Below are 14,090 nucleotides of genomic sequence, written 5' to 3'. Positions count from 1 at the left end.
ATTTTATAGTCGATTTCTGTTCTCTGTTCCTATGTATGCTTAGATCTCCAAAACTACGCAACGGATTTTGATACGGTTAATAGATCTCTATAAATAAGTGATTCAAGAGGAAGGTTTATGTGTAAAAATTGTAAAGGATTTTTGTGAAATTGCTTTTTAAACCGGGTGAATAGGCAATCTTGTAGTTTTAAATATGATTTGTAGTTTGAAAGCAAAAAATAGACACTTTCACGCAAAAATATACAAAATATGATTTATGATATAATTTTATTACTAGTATTGTTTAATTCATAAACATTCATAATCATTTTAATGGTTGCAAAAATTTAAATAAAAAATATTCAGATACATAAGGTCAATGTTCGTATTAATTAAATATAATACAGGCTCATTATAGTATGATAATGTGCCATAGTTTTTTTTAATATTATGTCTAGACGTTTGTTGTGAAAATTACAAATTTTACGATTTAAGGTCTGATGTCTTCATTCTAAAAAAGATTTAGTAGAGTTTAATTTCTTTAGCGTTACATACTTATTGTAATTTCCTACTGTTGGGTAAACCACATAGTTTTTTTGAACTATGATAGTTTTCACCCGTGAGTTTGACCACGTGAAAATATTTCCCTGTGGTAAAATGTAGCTTATGTGTTAAAAAATTAGGTTATAAACTGTCTGTAGGCCAAATTATAATCAAATCTATTTTGTAGTCAAATACACTTTTACGATTGTGTTAGTAGCATTTTGTTAAATAATTATATTATAAAGATCATATAAAATTGACTAGTTTTTGAATATATTTCATTAATAATATGTTTTAACGATTTCTTCTACATGTTTGTATTTTTCACCATATCTAATTAAATTATTACAAATTTGTCTATTTAATTGAGCTACTAAAACGGCAATTCCGATAACTTAAACTACCATTTATTCTAAAACTATCTGAAAACGTGACAGTTCCGCCTATAAATTCATTAAAAAATAAACGTTTTTATTTCACTCATTACCTTTTTATTCAAAACTCAAACACTTTATAATCTGTCATTAAAGAAATAGTACACAAAAGCCCCACTAGAGGGCCTGTCAAAGTTTTTTTTTTCATGAACTAATCTGCTTAAAAGCACAAGCGTTTTTAAAAGCTTACGATGTTTAATTGAGGCTCACCATAGAGACTGATAGTCATCGTCATGACTTACACATTTCACATGAATATTCATAGTCACTTTTTACATTTAATTGTCAAGAATGCGTCAGGATGTGTTCAGCTTTTAACAGATTTGAGTACGAGATAATTTTGATAGTGTTTCTAACTTTTTTTTAAACGTTTCGGCTGACTGTACTACAATGGTAAAGTTACACATACATTTTTAATTACTCATTTAAAATCTTATATTTTACTTTTATTCAAAACTAAATTTTAGGTTCTATCTTTTATTTTCCGACTCATTTTCATATTTTCTTCTATATTTTTTTTAACCTATTACTGTCCCACTGCTGGGTAAGGGTCTCCTTCCAAACTAGAGAAGGGTTAGGCCTTGAGTATAGAATTATTGAGTTGAATGCCTTCAATAATTCTGTACATGTCTATGTATTTTATTACGACAATGATTATTTTTAAATATTAATTATTTCTATTTCTTTAGTAGGACGAAAGCCTTCTCTTCTCTATATGATTTTATACTTCAAGATCATGGTTTTTTTCTACCTATGATTTAATTTTTTAATATTTTTTTTGTTTTTTTTCCTGTAGTACGACGAGAGCCTTCACGGCGGAGGCTACATGGAGGGTGGCGCGATGTACCACGAGCACAGACTGAGCCACCCCCACCTGCCGCCCGTGCACTACCCTCCCCCCGCCGCGCCCGCGCACGCTCTGCCCGGCGAGCCGCTCGTCCACAAACGTGACAAAGACGCCATTTACGGGTGAGTCCTGGTGGTAACGTACGTTTTGCTGAAGATATCTGCCTTTCAGCGGCTTGAACAACTTTGACTATAGGTCTATAGGTCCCTAAGCACTCAACGGTCGACGTTAAGTTCAACACTAAACATACTGTAAATGAATGGCTAAGTCCACTCACATTCAAAAAAAGTGCAATTTCTTGCTGGCTATTCTAATAAGGTTCTGCCTCTTTCTTAGCTAGTGGCAGATTCCTTCTAACAGCTTTTATAATAAATAGTAGTGTCAATATTTGACTTATGTAAATAAGTAATTAAATTTTGCATATATCGATACTAAACTTTCGTTTTAAAAGACCCATGTATTTTCATACCCTACACTCAGGAGTTTTTTGAGAATTTTGAAACAGACTATCTAGAATTGTTATCCAAAGTCAAAGCTGGCGAATCAAAAAGATATACTAACACATCTATTTATATATTACTAGCTGACCCGCGCAACTTCGTTTGCGTGTATCCCGCTACTTCGACAAATACAGTCAACGCACCAACACATATTGGATACTAATTTTCAATTCACCATAACTTCTCTTTCCCTTAACCGCGTTTAAAATATTAAAATGTTTTTTGGTTTCTGTGACTCTTCTTTGATCGCCCCCCCCTATCAGTTTTTGGAAAAAATATTTGCCTGCCCCCGCCGCCGCGGCCGGCCCGTACCGTGCCGCAATACTAATATCGTGATATCTCCTAAACTATATGTCTAAATAACACACTGTAAACTGCAAAAATAATCTAAATTAAATGCTCGTGATGATGAACTTACTTATTTTGATAAGGATATATGTATTATTGGTTATATCACCAGATAAACATCACCCAACGAATTAAATGTTTTTTTAATACAGAAAAGTAGTTTTTGTGACTTAAATAAAAAAGCTGGATATATGTCATCGCGGACTTTTTTGTAGAACTAATAAAGACCAATGTTTTTGCTATACATTGTTCTTACTTGTATCCAACGGTATAAGCGGCGCACGCACAAATGCAATCTTCAATTAGATTTTTTTTCTGACTTCTTGGACATAAATCTATATATAGCTATAACTCAGCTAATATAGTTTCAATGTATTTCAATTATATATAAAAACCTGTCGGAGAAAATACTCTTTCTATTAGTGAAAACCGCATCAAAATCCGTTGCGTAGTTTTAAAGTTTTATGCATACGAAGGGACTACAGACAAAATGGGCGACTTTGTTTTATACTATGTAGTGAAAACAAAAGTTATCAATAACAACCCTTGCATTATAAAGGGTGTTTGTTTTACTCTTCAAAGAGATGTAAGATACAGGGGGCGCCATATTTGACGCTGAACTAAGACATCTGACTTATCTGATTTGAAGTTTGAACTTTAAGGTGCTGTGTCAGTGAGAGCGGAGAAATTCCTTTGTTAGATGAACTGTTTGTTTCTATATTGATAATAATACAATTTATGTGAAGTCTGATGATAATATTGCAAACATATTCGCTGATACAGGCGGAGTTAAATGAAATACCCAAATTTTTTGCTATCAAAAGTGTTAGTTTAATGTAATAGGAGACAAGCCTATTGCCATAAATCGGGTATATGACCTATTATGGCTACTTCACTATTGACAATATATTCAAAGAAATTAGAAAATCCCTGTAGTACTTTTGGCCGACTCGAGAGTCTAGGAATCCTTACAAACTTCCCTTGCCTCATTCACATCCATACATCTTGTCATACAGGACCGCCGGTTACGAATAACACCTGACATTTTCAAACTGATATGATTATTAAATAAATATATTAAAGTCAGTAGTGTGGTTTAAAATGTAACCACAACCTCTAATATTGCCATAAAAGAAAATTTCTTTGTAAAACATCACGCGTAAAGGTCAGTTTACGCTCATTGTAGTTTTTTTTGCACTCTTTACTTATTGCAATTAAAGTATAATTTATATCTGTATTACCCCGAGGCTAGATTGTTAAGTTTAAAAAGCTTTTTTCATTATTTTTTGCTGTTAGAGATCCTACAACATGAAAATTGAAACTTTGTTTTGAAATTCAATTTTTAAAAAGTTAAGTAAGTACCATTTTTAGAATAATTGTTTGAAGACTATATTGAAATGAAGAATGAATTGAAGTCTTTGGAGTAAGCAAGTTTTGCCAGGTTAGGCTTTAGATGGGTGACAAAGTAGTAATCAACCTGAGCGATACATGATACTCGGAATTGTAATACTATAAAAGCTAAGTTGACATACAAATAAAAAAAGTTTGAAAACAAAGTACTTGGTGTTTTGTCTCTGCCCACTCCCATGGGAAGTAAGCGTGATTTATGTATATACTAGCTGACCATTACATTCCCTATTTTAAAAAAAAAATTGGTATACCTGTATTGGTTTTCGTGTCTTTAACTGACACCATTGCAAAATGTCATCAATTGTTACTGCAGCTTAACTTTGACCGAAAGGCCTAAGCATTTATATACAATAATAATTTTAATAATAAAATACATCTTAATAAATATATTCTTTCAATTTCTAAACGGAACCATTTCCAATATATATTTTTATAGCTGGCAATGTTTCTTGAACCCCTTAAACGCGTTGAGCGGAAACCGTCGCCGTCCCGCACCACTGGTTTTACTTAATAAATGTATTATTTTAGAAATTATTACAATATAATACATGTCTAGTTAACTAGGGAAAAAGAGGGACCTTTTTATCAGTATTTCATTAGTTTTTTCATTATATTTTAATAATAATAAGTAAAAAGCACCTTGTTCAATGAAGAATTGAAATAACCAGCTGTGTGCTATCATTAAACACATATAATCCTTTTTGCTTTAAAATGTAACAAACATACAAAAAAAACTTTCGTATTTATGCTAGTAGTCGGATAGACCTTTCTTAATATTTCACAGCTACATACATGAAATCACGCCTTTTCTCAATAGGGGTTGGCAGAGACCAAATAACGCTACTTGATACAATACACACTTCCCTTGCCTCATTTACATCCATACATCTTGTCATACAGGACCGCCGGTTACGAGTACCACGCACCTTTTTGCAAGACGAAAAATATTTTCATACTCTTATATATGTATACAACTAGCTGACCCGCGCAACTTCGCTTGCGTTCAATAAGAGAGAATGGGTGAATTTTTCCCCCGTTTTTGTAACATTACTTACTGGTACTCTGCTCCTTTTGGTCGTAGCGTGATGATATATAGCCTATGTCCTTTCTCGGGTATCAAAATATCTCCATACCAAATTTCACGCAAATTGGTTCAGTAGTTTAGGCGTGATTGAGTAGCAGACAGACAGACAGACAGAGTTACTTTCGCATTTATAATATTAGTATGGAAGTATGGATATGGATAAGTAAAGGACTATAAAAACGCGTAAAATATCGCCACGCTCTCCGCTCTCGCTGAGTCCGCACCTCAAACAGTAGCGTACTAAAGAACTATAAAGCGATCGTATCAGCGTCACGTACATATCTACATCTGATCTGTAATCGCTCACAATTGCACCATAACTTTATGTAATAGACCATAAAGTTTATTGTTTCAAGTTATGGACGTGGGCGCAATAAAACAACTAATTTGTTTATCTAGGCAGATTAAATGTGGAATACCAGGTTCAATTCCTGACATAGGTAATTTATTTTCCGTTTAAAATTATCTTAATATAATAAAAATGGGCCAGATTGATAATGGATAAGCTATTCAATATATAAATTTTGCAATAATTTAGAACACAAAGCAATCCAACAATAATATTTCGAAGTTAAGTGTATTAGAAATAATAATCACTTGTTCTTTTGATAGGTGAATTTTTATAAATAAAATAAAAGTATTTACATAAAGCTGTGGTGAACTATACATTCCTTCAAGAACTGAGTTAAACTGAAGAAGTTATATACATTATTTCTATACTATATTATTTCTATATTACTATTATATATTATTTCTAATACACACAAAACTTCGAAAAGTCATTGGTGTGCTGCGTCGAGTTCGAACATTATTTTCATTACAAATGTTAACAATATGTAAAATTTGGCAGGCATCCATTGTTTCCATTGCTGGCGCTGATCTTCGAGAAGTGTGAGCTGGCCACATGTACGCCGCGAGACCCTGGCGTGGCGGGAGGCGACGTCTGCTCCTCAGAGTCCTTCAACGAGGACATCGCAGTCTTCAGCAAACAGGTAATTTACTTATAAATAAAGTAACTGACCCGGCAAATGTTGTTTTCCCATTTTTTTTCATGTTAGGCTCTACAACCCTTAGGGATACCTTAATGGTATGAAAAGACAGTAGCAGATTCTCGGGCTTACTCAATATGATCACAAAATTTCATGAGAATCGGTCAAGCCGTTTCGGAGGAGTAAGGTAACTAACATTGTGACATGGAAATTTTATGAAGATATATTTACTACTCAAATTTCAATTGGCTTAGTCTTGGCCAGCGTGGTCAACCCAAGACCTCACCCCTCTCTCATTGGGGAGGAGACCCTTGCCCAGCAGTGGGACAGTAATGTTTATAAAAACCTTCCGTGCTTCAAAGGGTACGTTAAAAGTCAGTCCCGGTACTTGTCTGTGAAGTTAACAGTTGTTAAGTCAGGCTTTAGATTTTCAGGCGGCTTGAACATCTCTGACATTACGTGGACCACTAACCATGTACTTATGAATATATTCCTATAGCTTATATAAAGTTTCTTCTCTTAACGATCAGTAGGTATAGGTGCCGCCAAACAACTTGAACAATTTCGCTACATCTTAGTGAACGATTTTTAGGTCAGTTTAGGTATAATAGTTTCGCGCAAAGGCGACGGCGTTTCAACTTCGACCACCCGACTGGTATAACAGCCAACCAAGTGTCCTCTGCACTGGGTCTACATTCTGTTTACTTTCTAATACAGCAAATTATGTTCAAGTTGTTTGGCGACGTCTATAGCTTAGCAAAATAAGAAATAAAGAAAAAGAGAGCTAATTAAATATCACACAAAGGTTGGCTGAAAAAACCATTTCAATAGTTCAAACCATTGAGACGATAAATCTATTCAGAAGGAACTAAAATTACTCCAAACTGGTTGAATAACTTGGTGGAACACCTGCCGCCTGTACCCAAGACGCAAAAAAAAGATGGCTCACTAAAATTAAAAATGCTTACTGTTTAGTAATATTACTATGTCTTACTAATAAATTTTAATGTCGTGTAAGCTTTGTTATACAATGAAAAGACAATACATCCTAACCACCGTGGATCAGTGGATAAGGTGGTCGCTACGCCACTGCCAGTGTCGTGGGTTCGATTCCCGATTTTTTCATATCGAAATACTGAATTGATTTTCATAGTACATTAGCAAGGTGATAGGTTATATCCTTGCGAAGGATATAACCTTTACAATGTGTATTCAAGGGTGTTTTTTTTATTGGTTTATCTTATAACAATTACAGAGTTATACATACCTTTATATAATATAAAGTCACAATTGCAATAAATGTTTACAACGGTGTCGAAAACACTCGTTAAAATTATAATATTTAGTATCATTAAAGTGTTAAAAGTTTTATAGTACTTTTTGTAATAAAAAAACTTATTAAGACTGTTAAATTTAACTTCACGCCTTCTTCCCATAGGGGTAGGCAGAGACTAGAGAACGCCACTTGGTACGATACTTACAAACTTCCTTTTAAATGAGTGAAAATTATATTTTTCAAAATCTTTTAAGAAGTATTTATTTCAATTGTAAAATATGTGACTTGCCTTGTAAAATTTCAGCTGCTTAGGGTCAATGCTTCATCCTTAGTATTAAACTATCTCTTTGCAAAATTTTATCTAAATCGGTTCAGCAGTTTTGCCGTGAAAGCGTAGATTCACATTGTAAACATTAGTATCTGATCAGCTGGTTGATTAATAAAAAAAAGTAATTTTAAATGGAATGCATCAAAAGAAGTGTATGCAACATTGAATTATTCATTTGGATATTAAACCGTCACACGAAACGTGGCGGCCAATAAATCAGTAGCGGCCATTTCTCCGGCATAATGCCTTAAATAACAATAAACTTGTAATTAGTAATGGTAAATACGGTAATACAGGCATCGAGTTATAACGATTATCGATTGTTTACGCACTCGCCTTGCTTTGTTATCGATTCCGATTCCAATTCGGTCCTTATAAATTAATTTTCGAATCACTATAATCGATTCGAACCGTGACGATTTTTTTAATTTCCTTCCAACGTGATAAGAAGTACTGCGAAACGGAAGAATTTTTAATATGTTTTTTTCTGACACTTAAAATGGCGACATTGTTATGTTCTCGTTATGACACAAAATGGCGAACGTTGGACATAATTACCACACTTAATCGCACGGTATTAAGTACTTATGATAAAATCGTAAGAATGGATTAACATAAAAACGTAGTTGCTTCAAATATTGTTCTCGAAATAGACACTAGCCCACTAAACTAACAAAGGATAATAATAAAAGCGAGAGAACTGATAAAGTGACTTTTAAAAGACAAGCCTGATTTACGACTCCATCTTTAGAAACAAAAAAACAATCCCTCCGAACATAATCCCGTGGCCGTGAAAAAAAAACCGCTTGTTTTTACTCAAATTCCAAACAAACTTCCTGGAAGGACACTTGTGTAAAATGGCAACATTATAAAGAAAGTGTTGCTACATTTATAAAAATGATATTTCATTATGCAGCCTATAATAACATGACGAGGCAGATCGAAACACTAATACGTATTATTGGAACGCTACAAAAAAGAAAATGGAGTCATTTTGTAACAATTCGGGGCTTCGTAAAACTGGTAATCTGTACAAACCGACAATCAAATACCGTGTAATTTATAACAAAATTATAATACCGCCATATCTTTGTGGGTTTTTCAATTTTTTTTCAACAATAGGCACAATAGGCGTTGACATGTTGCGGCCGATATGCAATTTAAAAAAATAACTTTGATGTCTTCACATTCTCGGTTCTGCCGGATGTGACTTTGTAATGACGTGCAATTTCAATTTCACTTTTTTAATTTGATTGTTGTATTTTATATCCTTGCAAAATGCAACGGATTTTTTTTACATAAAGCGATGAATACTGTTATTAGTATCCGTTACTTCGATGTTATACTAATAGTATGAAATTAAAATATTATTGTGTAAGTTGGCATGTTAGTCAAAACAAACATGCTCTATAGGTTTTCTATGTAGCTCAGTGATATCTTAAAGCGACATATATAGATTATTTATCAGTCAAAGACTTATTGTATTATAATTATTGAAATTAAATTGTATTTATAAGTGGAAACGGCGGCGGTGACCCGCGAGACCTCGCCGAGATAGTGCGATACACCAGTCAGTCACTGACATGGAACTGACCAACCTGTATATATTTATTGACATAGGTTCTTGTGTCATACATTATCATAGTTTAGTTATATACGATGCTTTGAAGGTTGAGGAAATAAAATCAAACAATTCGTTGGTTTACGCCTTCAATATTTTTTTTCACACATGAAAACGCGTGCAGTAACTTGTTAATCAGTAAACAACAAATTCGCTTTCATATCAGTGTAGATAATATTTCCAGTTCTTACCTTTCACAAAGCTAAATGTTATACAATTAAACGTGTAAGTTACGAAATCACAATTATTTGACGTACTGATAGTAAACAAAAAAATATATATTATCGTATACAGATTAACGCTGTAAAATGACACATTTATCAAATGTTTGGACGCGTAACACGTACGAAATCTAATCGGTCGCTTTAATTACTATAATAAAACGTTTATCGGTAGCCGTGGCACGTGAAATCGCAATAGATAGAGATAAAAACGTTGTTTGCGTCTCACTCTAACGTTAAATAAGTGACGTCCATAATTCATACCACGAAATAAATCATAAACCGTAAAGTGTTTATTTTCAACGTACTTAATATGTTATAAATTTATTTAAGTGGCGTGCGGTGCGATTGTGGGCCAAATGATTGATATAGTGCCCTCCCCGGTGGACGATCGGTTTAGTTGCGATACTGTCATCCAGTCATCGATATACCTCACTACAATCACTACAGTCACTGCACACTCTCGCTAGTTCACTGCTGCGCTGATGCTCCGGCCGAGTACGCTCGATGCTCGAGTACTGACACACGATGAGTTTAGCTCTTTTTGTTGTCATTAATCGTTGCTGACAGTGAGTCAATTTTTATACGTTCAATGGTTCGTTTGTTACGTTTGTTTATTACTGAATAAAGATAATTTCTAATGTCTGTCGAGTGTGACGGCTATCGGAGAGCTCCCATAACACTAGATTAATGAACCAATAGAGACAAGCATTAAGTGCGCTGCCATTTCCGTGCCTCTTCGAGATGATGTCATTTGAGTAGTTTTGTTGCTTTTGTTTGTGTTTCTGTTCTAGAAACCCCTTGAAGTGTTTCGACGTCTGGCGAGCAAGACGCGTCGAAATAAACAATACTATATTTAGATAACGCTTATTGAGTCATAAATAAGGGAAAATGTTAAAACAAATAACAAACGCCTCGGCGAAATAATTGGATAAATCAAGATATTTTTGTTGAAAGTATACAGATGTAATTATAAACATAATTGCGGGAATTTTAATTGACAATTGTCAGGAGACGATCAATCGATGTGGGAATCGACTCCGAAATATTTTTTGTTCGCATCACTAATGATAGGGAGGGAAACTGGTATGTCGATATATTAGTTTTTTATCGCAAGTTATACATTGTTACGTCATAATACAACGCTCGATTGGTCTGACAGCTAGTTTCTAGTTTTGATTAGTTCATTAGTCAGTGAGTTAGATTATTGCTTGATAAAATAGTGGAACCATAGCCATTGTGTTGTGAAACCATCCGTTTTTTACTTCGGGTACTGCTCATCTAAGTTTTACTGACACGATAGTATCAGCATTACTATGTACATGAAACATATTAAAGTTTATAATGGTTTAACAAGAAATTTCTTGTAAAATCGTAAAGTTACCGGAGTTGTATCTTTCCGCTGGCTTAGCAGGACCTACCGCGGCTTTCTTTCTTAAAAACTTTATTTTTTTTCTGTAAAAATGATGTTATGAAATTCTAAAACGGTGTTATGATGTGATTTTTTGTCAATTAACTAGTAAAGTCTTTGGATATGTTCATTGTTTTGCTAGCGATGTATGAATAGCGTGTGTTCGCGTCGTTACAGCGGCGGTGCACTCATTAATGTTGTTTTTCCGTCAGTTCACACAAAAGGTATCGAGTTCATATTAGTTCATTCTGATTTGATTGTATATTTTTATCACTGTGTTACGGTTCTATCGGGAACATGATATAATGGGATTATTGAGACTTTACACATTGTGTAATGAGATTTAGATTTTAATGTATTTTAACTAAGTATTTTTATTTAAACTCATCAAATTATCACCATCGTCTGCATCTGCTATCAATCCACAGCCTTTTTTCATCAGTCCTCCATATATTCTAGATAGTTTTTAATCAATAATCACCTTTAATTGCGTCACTGTACTTGTTCAAGTGTACACAATCAATGCATCATCAATGTTATTAAGTCATTAGCCACAAGTGTTATACAAACTCCGTTATTTGGCATTGCGAGCACCGTCAATCACTTTCAACGGGCATTTTCTAAGTATTTCTGCCATTACAGCTACTTTACTGAATATTAATGGACCAGTAATCGATCTTATAATGTCGGATTAAACGATAAAAGAATATACAGTTGTGCTAACGTCTGAATACAGTTTATAATTACTAGACGAGTAGCGCCGCGGTAAAAACATAGTAATGGGTGCGCGCACGCACGTTGCCAGATCATCTATCCATAGATATGAGGTTTAGACAGATTTATGCGTCACTTTTTTCGCGGATAGAGTTTTCCATCGTTTCTTGAACGAAAGATTCCTCTAGAAAACTTATTAACGGATTGATTAAAAAGATAAAACAATCAAACAAGGTAATAAAACGTAAGAGAACACACACTACCTGTAACAGACACTCGGCTGAATAAAAGATGACGGAGGTGTCTCACACGATACCATTTTACAATACCGCATTACATGAATATAGAATCGGTCTAATAAAAAGGATTTAACACGGATTTTTGAACATACAAGATCAATTGTACAGCAACCGAGCCGTGACCCGGGACCGTCAAGCTGCCACAGATACTGCTCATGCCAGCATTGTGCCGCGCCGCACGGTGGATCGAAAATCGGCTGTAGAAGACATAGGATCTCGATGTCGTGAATGTTATTTTTTTCGCTGGAAATGACTTCTGCTGATCATTACTATTATAAAAAATGACATATGAAGTAATTGTATGCACAAATGGAAGAGTTATAATTTTTTTAAGAAAAATTTGTATGGAGCTGACATGAAAAATGAGAATATCTCTGGAATCGCAAGGTTGGCCGTTATATCCTCGCACACTGATATAGTACTATTTATTTGTGAATTTTTGACATACTTTATATCGCGGCATCACTTGCGATTTTTTTTCTAAAAATCGGCAAAATTTTCAAAAAAAAAATTTTGTTTATGATACATTTTAATGCTTAAATGCGACTAAAATAAGTGTAATTTACTATATTTTTTATGCTTAGACCAAAACATTCTAAGAAATCACACAATCGTATTACTCCTCCTCGAATGTTGCTCTCTGAACCTCGTATAATCTTTGTTTCGGGCCTCTGAAGCTTCTTCCGAAAGACTTCCAATTGTTACAATAGCATTAACTGCAATTATGTCCCCTCGGTTAATCAACAATTTGTGGACGGTTGAAGACATGCAGTAGGTACCCATCGTACAATTCCAAGTATTTTTCAGCGGTTGTTCTAGCGTATTCTTTAAATTTCTGCACGTATTTAAACTCTCCAGATGTGATAGCTCTCAGAATCACAGCAAATCTGCGAATTACGTTTATGACCGGTTTGGTTCCATTAAAGTTGATAGCTGACGGTGATACCGTACGGGTGAATCCAAAACCCTGCTCACCGCCTCTGTATTGCCTTCCAGCCTAGTTTAGTTTTGCGAAATAATCCAAAGAAGTTGTCATAAATGAAAAAACTGCAGTGGATGACAAAATTGAAGCTCTCGTTCCCTCACAATGTCGAAGACATGAAATTAATCGACCAAAAACTCATCCAAGATCGATCAAAGGTTGAGATCATCTTTGAATCAATCTTGGATGAGCTTTTTTCTTGGATGCAATAACTCTTGATGGCCTTCTCCTCTTGCAGACCACTTTTTAAAGTCGAGACGAAGCGCTATGTGTAGAAGACATTTCATCACATTAATGCGGGCACGAAGTGATGTTTATCCGAACACGCCAGAAGAAACGGTTTTTGACGCAATGGCATCTAAGTCATCTAACTTATTCATTTATGTGGGCTTAGCCAATCACAGGTAGCAGGCCGCATTTGACTTCGCTTCAGACAGATATGTACAAAGGCTCCATACATTTTTGGGCCTTTTTTCAAAGTGCCGGCCAACAAAAAAAAGTGGCATGTATCGATAGAGCTAGCCATTTGAAGCAATAGTTAGTATGGCACGAAACCGGTAGGATCGCTTTGAACCGAGTTATACAGGTTTGAAGATTCATAATAGTCAAACATTTATTCATTTCTGAAAGTACTGTGAAACATAAAATAATGATTGATTTTGCTAGAATTAACTATATAAAGCAAACGACCACCCTGAAGTTGATTTAAGGTCGTAAGCACACGTATCAACTCGGAAACGGGTCGTCACTGTATCAACTCGAGCTCATCAGTATTATTTGTATGTAATTCCCTACTGTAACACACTTATCGGAATCGTTATGTGATCGCCCCGGCTCACGACGATGGGAGTGGTGCGTATGCGCATTATGCATACACCAGCACCCAGGGTGGAGTGCGGGACTATGTGCAAATTCCGATAGAAGGGCGGGCATACCTTCTATACCGCAACATGTGTCCTCATAACAAGGGCCCTCATCACAAATGGTGCCCGAAGCACAAAATATTGTTCTACATGCCGATGAGTCGGACATAACAACCCAACGGCAACACTCTAGATGACCTCTTACCTAGACGATGGTTTGATAGTTGCACACAATCGAGGG

At 34.9% G+C, this 14,090-nt stretch overlaps 1 protein-coding gene across 5 annotated transcripts in view; it reads left to right on the top strand.

The window, feature by feature from the left end:
* Positions 1-14,090, top strand: part of hth (Meis homeobox homothorax) — a 290,065-nt gene that overhangs the window by 20,269 nt on the left and 255,706 nt on the right. For all 5 annotated transcript variants that reach the window (XM_076126853.1, XM_076126854.1, XM_076126852.1 and 2 more), the window contains exons 2-3: positions 1,753-1,925; positions 5,996-6,137. In XM_076126853.1, the coding sequence (XP_075982968.1) occupies positions 1,753-1,925; positions 5,996-6,137 (315 nt within the window). The remainder of the gene's footprint in view (positions 1-1,752; positions 1,926-5,995; positions 6,138-14,090) is intronic.

Source organism: Anticarsia gemmatalis, chromosome 19, assembly GCF_050436995.1.
Source record: "Anticarsia gemmatalis isolate Benzon Research Colony breed Stoneville strain chromosome 19, ilAntGemm2 primary, whole genome shotgun sequence".
Lineage (NCBI taxonomy): Eukaryota > Metazoa > Arthropoda > Insecta > Lepidoptera > Erebidae > Anticarsia > Anticarsia gemmatalis.
Note: the sequence above shows the minus strand (reverse complement) of the source record. Positions and strands in the feature narration are given on the sequence as shown.